The 9,122-nt window shown below is 34.9% G+C and overlaps 4 protein-coding genes across 5 annotated transcripts; all 4 read right to left on the bottom strand.

The window, feature by feature from the left end:
- Window positions 1-85: 85 nt before the first annotated feature.
- ZC308.4 (F-box domain-containing protein) lies at window positions 86-1,412 on the bottom strand. 2 transcript variants are annotated; one of them, NM_059438.5, is made up of 5 exons: window positions 1,306-1,412; window positions 934-1,249; window positions 717-881; window positions 503-670; window positions 86-455 (listed from the first exon to the last, which is right to left on the bottom strand). In NM_059438.5, exons 1-5 carry the CDS (start codon window positions 1,374-1,376, stop codon window positions 186-188), a joined length of 990 nt encoding a protein of 329 aa, NP_491839.1. In that variant the 5' UTR covers window positions 1,377-1,412; the 3' UTR covers window positions 86-185. The 2 variants fall into 2 exon arrangements, with proteins under 2 accessions (NP_491839.1, NP_001122561.1); NM_001129089.5 differs by having other exon boundaries at window positions 87-455; window positions 503-622; window positions 1,306-1,395.
- A 191-nt stretch (window positions 1,413-1,603) lies between these two features.
- K04F10.7 (Protein FAM76A) lies at window positions 1,604-3,351 on the bottom strand. The gene is made up of 5 exons (NM_059437.7): window positions 3,140-3,351; window positions 3,035-3,083; window positions 2,830-2,979; window positions 2,277-2,756; window positions 1,604-2,230 (listed from the first exon to the last, which is right to left on the bottom strand). The coding sequence occupies exons 1-5, from the start codon at window positions 3,202-3,204 to the stop codon at window positions 2,093-2,095; spliced, it is 882 nt and encodes a 293-aa protein (NP_491838.1). The 5' UTR covers window positions 3,205-3,351; the 3' UTR covers window positions 1,604-2,092.
- Window positions 3,352-3,457: 106 nt separating this feature from the next.
- On the bottom strand, window positions 3,458-4,651 carry K04F10.1 (AXH domain-containing protein). The gene is made up of 5 exons (NM_059436.7): window positions 4,479-4,651; window positions 3,995-4,414; window positions 3,828-3,941; window positions 3,642-3,785; window positions 3,458-3,591 (listed from the first exon to the last, which is right to left on the bottom strand). The coding sequence occupies exons 1-5, from the start codon at window positions 4,611-4,613 to the stop codon at window positions 3,505-3,507; spliced, it is 900 nt and encodes a 299-aa protein (NP_491837.2). The 5' UTR covers window positions 4,614-4,651; the 3' UTR covers window positions 3,458-3,504.
- An 858-nt stretch (window positions 4,652-5,509) lies between these two features.
- On the bottom strand, window positions 5,510-8,844 carry K04F10.2 (Protein KATNIP homolog). The gene is made up of 10 exons (NM_001374903.2): window positions 8,741-8,844; window positions 8,561-8,697; window positions 7,865-8,028; window positions 7,430-7,808; window positions 6,933-7,080; window positions 6,549-6,880; window positions 6,103-6,213; window positions 5,956-6,055; window positions 5,771-5,912; window positions 5,510-5,717 (listed from the first exon to the last, which is right to left on the bottom strand). Exons 1-10 carry the CDS (start codon window positions 8,836-8,838, stop codon window positions 5,622-5,624), a joined length of 1,707 nt encoding a protein of 568 aa, NP_001362011.1. The 5' UTR covers window positions 8,839-8,844; the 3' UTR covers window positions 5,510-5,621.
- Window positions 8,845-9,122: the final 278 nt, after the last annotated feature.

Raw genomic sequence — 9,122 nt, 5'->3', positions numbered from 1 at the left:
GAATGGTCACGTCGATATTCGAAAATGCGACGTGGAATTTCTTTTCGTTTCATTTTAAATGGTTTCACTGCTTCTAAACGAAAATAAAAATAAGATGAATTTTATCCAATATAATGTAAGACAATTGCAATAATTAATTGTATAGTTAGTGAATTTAAAATCCTTCAATATGAGAAATAAATGATTTAGGCATCAAATTCCACGTTGTTGTTCATTTTGATTGCCGTGAAACTCTCTTTTCCATTGGAGTCTTTCCCGAAATAATTTTCAAATACTGCTACCTTGATATTATTGTCAGTTGACAATATAGCACACTTTCGGTGTCCGGAACCCATAAAAGTTCCTCGCGAGTCTTCATATCGTTCCAATAGGGTTCTCCAAACGTTTAGAAGAGGTTCCTTGATGAAAATTGCAGTGACAGATGATCCTATGTGAAGGGTGTCGAGAAGAAGACGCTATAATACGAGAAATAAAAGGAGCAAATACCGGCGAAATGACTTACGTTACAAAGCAGAATAAAAGATTCGACGTAATTCAGTCCCAAAACCAATTCCAACTTCATATTGCTCAGGATACAATAGAAATTTCTGATGGCACTGTTCTCGTTTCCAACGGTGTACTCCTGGTAAATTGTTTCCTTTTTTAGTACAAGGTGTTTGCAACTTTTCACCTTAAAAACGTAAATTGAATGAAAATATAGACCATGCGTTTAATACCTGGGTTTCCGTCAATACGATCGATTCGTAATTGATTAATTCTAATTTCTCAAAAACATGGTTTTGGAAATTGATGAATTGAGGATATTCTCTAGCTCCGTTTAGAGTCCAAGAAATGGATGGAATTTTTAGGCTTTGAAGGTTTCGAAATGGACTGTCACTTTCCTGAAATGTAATTTATAATCAACAAGAATAATCGAAAAATGAATTCACAAACCCTGAGTTTGACATGCTGAACAATTCGTTGTGAAGCGGCCAGGTAATAATGAAAATATCTTCTGATTATTGACTTATCATTCGAGAATCTCACAAGTTCCGGGGCCAACAAACATTTGATTTTCACTTGATCCATGTTCTCATCGTATTCAAAAATATATTCAATTGACTCCACCTTCAAAATTCCTGATCCTACTTCTATTGGTCCTTCTTCACTGATTGCTCCGTAATCCTGAGAGAATGACATAGTCTTCAGTGAATAGTCTAATCGACTGTGAATTGATCGAAATTCTGGAGAAACTTTCGAAAGCTCCATTCTATAAAAAAATGTAATGCTTCACTGTTTTTAATCAGAAAAAAAAAATTAACGAACCTCTTACTGTAACTGAGATATGGGACGATTTTTAACAAATTCGGATACTGGAGAACACGTTCGGTGGTCATGATGAAGATTCAAAAGTTTAGAAATCACAAAAAATAAGCATTTCCATCTCTTCATTAGTACGCAGTTGAAATTATGTTTCCGCAATCGTCGCGCCTGCGCCCGTAGGTCAAAAAAGATTCCAGAGATGTCGCGTAATCAGGTCTACTTTAAATTTAAAACATAGTTCTCCTGTAATTTTGCCATAAAGCGTATGTATTATGCTATAGATTTAAAAACAGTCAAGGCTATACGAGAACAGTTTATTGTATGAAAAATTCAAAGACTCGAAAAAAAGACTAATCTCAAAAAAAGTAAAATTTAAAAAAAACATGTTACAGACTTGTAGAAAAATTATCTCACAGATTATCAAACTAGACAGGCATTGATGACAGTGACAGAAAATGGGTACACTATAACAAATTTAGTAGGTTAATAGAAGTAGCTACGTCCAAAGATTGTAATTAGAAGACGAGTGAAAGGGATGCCGGGTCAACCGGGGAGAGCGATAGGGGGAAGGTGCACTTTGGATCAAATTGAAGTAAATATTAGGTGAATAATACAATGAAAAGATAATTTCATTTTAAAAAAGATATTAGCTCACGAACCAAATATTAATTTTTGATTTAAAACTCGAACACAAAATTTCGAAATATGGCATGAAGAATTGATTTTCAATTATGAAAACTGGTAGCTTAATAAAAATAGTTACAAGGAATAGTTTTATATTCAATTGACATCAGTTCCTCTTAGAACTTTTCGAATTTCGCATTTGTTCGATTGCTCGAATACTGTCTTCTTTTTCTTTGATAAGTTGTTGGACACGTTCGCGATGCTTTTTATCCAGATTGTATTGGTCGGCTTTTAAATTGCTGATCTGAAATGTTTCAATCAATAATCTAAAACTGGAATATAAATCATACTTGTTTATCCTTATCAAAAATAAGTTGATCTTTTTCAGCGAGCAATGTTTTCAGTCGGCGAATCTCGTCTTCCATTTTCTGTTGCTTCACCATACTCTCTCCGGGATCACGATCTCCGAATGGAGGGAATCCATTTCCATTTTCATTGTTTGGAACTAGAGGTGGAGCTCCACCAGACGAAGATGTTCCGTTGTTACTGTTATTATTGGGCTCTTCTTGGTGTCGCCGTTTGTGAGCATGACGATGATTGGAATCGCGGTGATGATGTTTGTCGTCTCGTCGATGATGGTCTTTATGATCTCGATGATGATGAGATGTTGGACGGTGTTGACGATGATCTCGATCTCTCTGCTCTGTTGAGGATCCTTCTCCTGATCTTTCTGGCTTCTCAGGTGGCACTGGAATTCCTGCTACAACGGTTTGATTCGTATGACGAGCTTGTAAAATGCACAATCGACAGAGCAATGCAGCACCTTCGACCTGGAAAACATGAAATTAAAATTTGTTGGTGATAAGGCAAAAGGGGGAACAAGAAAATTTAAAACGATCTCACCTTATCACTTTCTCTTCTTGGAAATGCACAACTCAATTTACAATTAGCACATGGGAACGGGTTTCCGAACTTTCTTTCTGCATGTGAACACCACACACATTTTTGGTCGTGAAAAGCAGCATTCAGTTTACAATATTGACATGTTCCGGGCTAAAACGATAAAAATTACATTAAATCGACATGAAAATTAAACTTTTACACTCACCTTTCCGTATTTTGCCTCATTCTTCTGACATTTTTGGCATTGAGCTGTGCTGAAAATTTATAATTATAGTTTTTCATTTGAAAAATCCAGAAAAAGTGTACTTACTTAATGGCGTCTTCAGGAAGTGCTACACGACAATTAAAACACTTTTTAAGAATCGGACCAGGCATTTTCAAGAGAACTCGAGCGAGTCGAGTTTTTTTCAAACAAATCGGTTAATATCGGTTACCGTCGAACACCGAAAATGCAGCAGAGAAATAAAGAAATAGAGACCAGTCACAAGCGTCAGCGTTGCAGCGAGACAAGAAAAGAGTGCAGACACCCTCACGTCACAATGCACATCAAACCACATAGTTGACGCGCAGCATTCCTCAATTGTAGAGACAATTTTGTTCCGAGAATTGTAAGCCTTTGGGTATGATTATTTCGAACATTTATTAGTAGAGAATATATAAAAACATAACATTAAATTATTCCGAGATCCTTCTTTCGCGATGTTCGTTCGAAAAAGTCACCAAAACTCTCTCCGGTGGTGCTGAAACTCGGCCAGAAACTCGCTGAAATAATAAAAATACAGTACCTATACAGTAACTTATCCCATGTATACCTCATAATAAACATCAACAAGTTGTTCTTTGAGTGCCGCCCGCTGGCTGAATAACTCTAAATCTCGTTCTGCAGTTACGATATCAACAGCACAGTCAGTTATTTTGTCTTCATTTCGTGTCAACACAATACACACATCATCTACCTGAGAATATTGAAATTGGGAGAAATTGCAACAACTGGTTACCTGGAGAATTTCACAATCCAAACCATAGTTCTCGCCACTTTTCCGAGGATTACAGCTGCACCAACCTTTCCCTAATACAAAGAATGGGTGCTCGACTTGACACTTCAATGGTATCTGGAACAACCGTTGATATATTCTCAGAAATTACAAAATTATTTAGTTATTACTAGTTGTTTCTCAATTCCAGTTTCAAAAATAATAGTAACACTTCCAGCTGTTGATTTAATAGATTTGATCACAGAAGCATTGACAATAACATCATCTGATTCTGCAGCACATCTGAGAAAGTCATCAGATGACAAATCTTCCACTTTTTTGATATTTCCATTTGCCACGTTGAGTTGAGTACCACGCATGAAATGTGTAGGATAATAAGTGGAAGCTGGGATTGTGCCCATTTCAAATGCTATTGATGGTTCAGATGTTGATGGTTGTGGATCAGGTTCTTCAGTTTTGATATGTGGTGCAGTATCTTCAGTTGCAACTTCCACGGGGTAAGACGTTGTTGGCAAAAGAGCCGGGGTTAGTGGTGTAACAGTGATTGGAGGAGGAAGTGGAGGTAGAAAATGAAATGCTTGAGGTACAGGCTGAAAGCATCAGAATCTCAGTTTATTCAAATTTCAATTTAATAAATAATCGCTGTAAACGTACTGGCAACTGTCCTATTGTTGAATTTGTGCCAAGAAGAAAATTGGCAGGATTCCATAAGTTTACATTTCCAGTCTGACTTGCAAGTAACAGTTGTACCAAATCGGGATTGAGAACCTGATTTGGAGCGAAATTCATTATTTTGATACAATAAAATACGTGCAATTCGTTACCGGAGTCGATTGATTAAACAAGTTCATTCTTATCTATCGATTTATGAACAAAAAATGATGGCTTTATCAGTTTGGCTAGAATTGTGTATTTCTTGTGTGATAAGAGAAAGAAATGTACGTATAGAATACTTGTGAAAATAAATGCAATAAACGCGTCAAGTAGAGCTTATTGACGCTATTTTGGTCGCTTGCAGAAACGTTTCACTTCTCTTGGTCGGGGTGCGCACGGAAATTAAGATTTGAAAATTTGAAATTTAAGGAATTGTGCGTATTTTTTGTGTCAGAATAACTAATTTCACTCCAAATCACGTCTCTTATCCCGATTTGGAACAACATGCTACTTTCAAGTCAGACTGGAAATGTAAACTTATGGATTCTGCCAATTTTATTCTTGGCTCAAATTCAACAATAGGGCAGTTGCCATTATGTTTACATCAATTATTTGTTAAATTTAAATTTGAATAAACTGAGATTCTGATGCTTTCAGCCTGTACCTCAAGCATTTCATTTTCTACCCTCACTTCCTCCTCCAATCCCTGTTACACCACTGACCCTGGCTCTTTTGCAAACAATGTCTTACCCAGTAGAAATTGCAACTTAAGATTCTCTACCACAAAACTGAACAACCTGATCCACAACCACCAACATCTGAACCATCTATAGAATTTAAAATGGGCACAACTTCGGTTTCCACTTACTATCCAACACATTTCATATTCATTCTTAAAGTTTCTTCCCGTTGCGACCCATTGCCACTCCTAGTTTCGGGGGGCGCTTCAGAGCAGTTTAGAGTGTGAGAGATTACTGTAAGCTTATTAAGTATGTGCATAAAGTCGTAAAAAATTAATTTCAATGCTTCATCGAAAAAAATCAATTTATTGAAAGTTTTTTCAACACCATGGTCATTCAACAAAAAGAGAGGACACAATCACAATTGAAAACCGGTTCTACAGATTGGGATTCCCAAATAAAACTAAATATCCATTAAGTTAATCTCGAGATTTCCAGTTAAAGTGGCCGTGCTTGATGGAATTTCACCAGAGAAGATTATCAAATCATCCACAGTTACCTGAAAATACATTTAATTGTTCTATTTTTCAGGTGTTCTGATAGAAAACCAACTGAAATATGTCGAACCCCGCGTTCAGGGGTTTTGCGATAATTGTAGATTACAATTTTTGAGATATATGTCTGAACATCAAACACAAAAAAGACTCGAGCACATCTATTCGGAAGAAGAGCTGTCAGCCACATATTTCTTGCTCTGAAATACCCTATTTATAAGGTAATAGGTTGAAACAACAAACATGTCAGTATCATTAGGTTGTGTGATTAGGTTATTTGAAGTACGCAAATCATTTTTTATATTTGGAAGAATGTTTACACTTTCTGGAAATGCTGCCAAGTCTGAAACATAACTGATATATTGAATATTTCATAAATTGAAAGTTTACTATGTTCTCTAATTTTCATGAGTTCTCCTTTCCGATTATAAAGTTCAATTCCATTGAGTCCAATGTAGAACTCATCACCCCATGTAGATAAAAGACGAATTTGAAATACGACTGAAAATTGGATTTTTTTCATTCTAATAGTAAGACAAGAAAAATCAAAGTTTCATGGTTTCCAGAAGTTCAAAGCAATTTCGCATGTTGATAATCTACGATACTAGAATAATAACTTGAATATAATTGAATTTTGAAAATTGAAGAAAATTATTTAGTGGACTACCAAAATTATGATATTTGCAAACTGATTATGAGTAATACGTTCTGGAAACAAGTTCCTAATTTATTAGTCCACTTTTGAAGAACATGAAAATTTGAAAAAAAAACGCTTCAGTTATCAAAATTGTTTAACTTTATCAGTTTAAATTTTTTTCAAAAGTAGATTTACTTACATCCACCAATACTTTGACTTATTCCCTTTGGCACAAAATCTCTTTCAGTGTTATTTGGGTCAAGAACCACATCTTGCACATAATCAAAGTATACGAATCCAGTAGCTTTTCGTAATAAAACATTCTTGATCAATTTTCCATTTATGTAAATCTTAGCTGCCTTAACTCCGGCGTATGAAAGTTCAAAACTAGCATTATAATTCCAGACGGAAATTGCTTTCAGAGCAACGTTGTCATGAAAAGTTATTGAAATTGTTGTAAAATTCTTTGAATCAAAGTCAACAAGCCACATGTCATGAGGATCACGAGTTAGGTTTCGACCGTTGAAAAGTCTGGAAAAAAAGAATCATGAAGAAAAATCTGAGACTAATGCAAAGAACTTACTTTTTAGATAGATCAGAATTTCCATCGGAAGTGGTCACTGTGTACTGTGACTCATCAATCAATTGGCTATGTTCATCCACAAGTTCTAGTCCAGTAAGTCCAATCAAACCATCCATTCCCCAATTGGAAAGTAGTTCAATATGAAGAGCTGCAAATATTTTATGTTATTGCTGAAAAAAAACTAACTATAATTTTCGAACACTAAACTTTTGTGATGGACAGCCAGTCTATGTCATATTTAGGTAGTTTTCGGTTTAATTAGAGCACGTTAAATATAGACAATGAATTATAAATTCATTTTCTACGGATTTTTAAAGTTAAACTTGAGATTATGTATCTTAAATGAGATATGAACTTCCAACGTACTGGAGATCAAGAATTATGATATTTTTTAATCCAGAAAAAAAGTGTTAAAATTCAGAACAGTTATAGAAAAAAATATTGTTTTTTTAAAATTATTTCAGGTAAAATATTTCTATGAAAGTATTAACTCTTACTTTTCACATCGTGCTTATAAGCTGTCCCAGTTTGCCTGAATATTGGAGGTGGAACTATGGTAACAGGAGTTGATGGAGCATCTTTTGCTTCACAAGTTGAAGGCCTATATGGTGTTAAATGATCCGCTTTTAACATTTCTATTGATGAATTTGAAATTGGTTCTTCAGGTAAACTTATCAAGCAAACATCGTGAAGAGCAATGAGCTCCAATATATTATCAGAAGTAGTGAAAAGAACAGTCTCCCCCATTACAGGTGTAAACTCAGAATCAGCGGAGAATGCACATTCAAGTTCTCCTCGAAATATCCCAACTCCATCCAAATACATTTCAAGGTAACGGACGCCAATTTGAGCATGAACTCTTGATGCATTGTAATTCTAAAAACGTTCTCATAAAAACATTAATATTTCACACATGAAAGAATAATTCTCACCCAAAATCTGATAAGTGCAAGTTTGCATGTTTCTTTGAGTTCCAAAGTTAGAACTATTTTCTCTTCCGTCGTTTTGGCACACCACATTTTTTCGGCGTCTTTGCAATGAACTCGTTGAACAATCAGAGATTCGAGACTTCCAGTGTACTCAGTCACATTTGTTGCTATCGGAAAATAGCAAAGTTTTGAATTAAGAATAATCTATTTTAATATTGAAATCCTTATGATAAACATCGAAAACTGCGAAGTTATGATAAATCTACGTACAACAATTTGGGCATAGTGGCATACGTTTTACAATTAAAATTTACTATTTCTGAAGGAAGTTAAATTAGCGCGAGACTTTTCATCCTCATCAGTATTTACCGATTTCTATTCGTTTTTTGTATATTTTCGCGTCGTGTCAGGCTGTATAATTTCGGTATGATCTACAAAAAATTCAAGAATTTTTCGCTGTGAAAAAACTTAAATTGTTGAATATATTAATAATTCTCTGAAACTACTATTTATAGTAATTACTATTTAATAAATAAACTTCGTATTTAAATAAAATCGAAGAAAGTCTACAGTACTAGCGGATACGGTAGCTGTGAAGTCTCATTCGCGTTAGGACCAGAGTACATGATTTTCAGTGGAAAAGCAATAAGTAAAAAAAACAAAGAAAACGACTTTACTCTGAATATTCAGAAAAAACACTAACTTTGTCTATAACAGCTCTTTCTCCTGTTGACGTGAATATTTCGACAGAATTTAGACCAATATAATGAGAATCTCCCCAATTTGAAAGTAACCTGAGCTCTAAAACTCTACCCTCCGGTAATTCTGGAATTGTGCTGAAAATGGAGAAATTGGACAAATGTTTGAAAAAAAGCTTACATTTCATTTTGATCTTCTTCATTCACTTCATCTTCAGCTGGTTCTAATTTTATATTTTCCGCATTTTTTTCAATTTCTTTCAAGTCAGAATCGGACATTTTCCTTCAAGAATTTGATTTCAGAATAATTTGTGTAAAAAGCTTCAAAATGAAAATGGGTCGTAAGAAAATAACGGAAAGGTAAGTAACAGCTATACGGGTGAAAAATAGTGAGAGAATCAGAGAAATTCCCCCTTTCTCAGGCTTCACTGCTCTCCGTTGTCATGGAAAAAACGAGATATTGTGTGAAAAGAAGAGAATTTAGAGAAATTCATAATTAGATATGAGAAACTGGTGGCAGGTGCCTTGTAGTGCCAAATGATTAGTCGACGGATAAAAAATAA

This window comes from Caenorhabditis elegans, chromosome I (genome assembly GCF_000002985.6).
Source record: "Caenorhabditis elegans chromosome I".
NCBI lineage: Eukaryota > Metazoa > Nematoda > Chromadorea > Rhabditida > Rhabditidae > Caenorhabditis > Caenorhabditis elegans.
Note: the sequence above shows the minus strand (reverse complement) of the source record. Positions and strands in the feature narration are given on the sequence as shown.

Bases quoted from the DNA above. Each gene is read 5' to 3' on its own strand.
- K04F10.1 (NM_059436.7), bottom strand. From the start codon at position 4,613: ATGAATTTCGCTCCAAATCAGGTTCTCAATCCCGATTTGGTACAACTG. The intron at 4,415-4,478 runs GTACGTTTACAG...TGATGCTTTCAG, and splicing joins CAACAATAGGACAGTTGCCA to CCTGTACCTCAAGCATTTCA. The intron at 3,786-3,827 runs GTAACCAGTTGT...CAATATTCTCAG, and splicing joins TGGATTGTGAAATTCTCCAG to GTAGATGATGTGTGTATTGT.
- K04F10.7 (NM_059437.7), bottom strand. From the start codon at position 3,204: ATGCCTGGTCCGATTCTTAAAAAGTGTTTTAATTGTCGTGTAGCACTT. The intron at 2,980-3,034 runs GTGAGTGTAAAA...TTATCGTTTTAG, and splicing joins ATGAGGCAAAATACGGAAAG to CCCGGAACATGTCAATATTG. The intron at 2,231-2,276 runs GTATGATTTATA...GAAACATTTCAG, and splicing joins TTTTTGATAAGGATAAACAA to ATCAGCAATTTAAAAGCCGA.
- K04F10.2 (NM_001374903.2), bottom strand. From the start codon at position 8,838: ATGTCCGATTCTGACTTGAAAGAAATTGAAAAAAATGCGGAAAATATA. The intron at 7,081-7,429 runs GTAAGAGTTAAT...AAATATTTGCAG, and splicing joins TTATAAGCACGATGTGAAAA to CTCTTCATATTGAACTACTT. The intron at 5,913-5,955 runs GTTTGTTGTTTC...AGGGTATTTCAG, and splicing joins CAACCTAATGATACTGACAT to AGCAAGAAATATGTGGCTGA.
- ZC308.4 (NM_059438.5), bottom strand. From the start codon at position 1,376: ATGACCACCGAACGTGTTCTCCAGTATCCGAATTTGTTAAAAATCGTC. The intron at 882-933 runs GTTTGTGAATTC...ATTACATTTCAG, and splicing joins TTCAGCATGTCAAACTCAGG to GAAAGTGACAGTCCATTTCG. The intron at 671-716 runs GTATTAAACGCA...TACGTTTTTAAG, and splicing joins TCGTATTGACGGAAACCCAG to GTGAAAAGTTGCAAACACCT.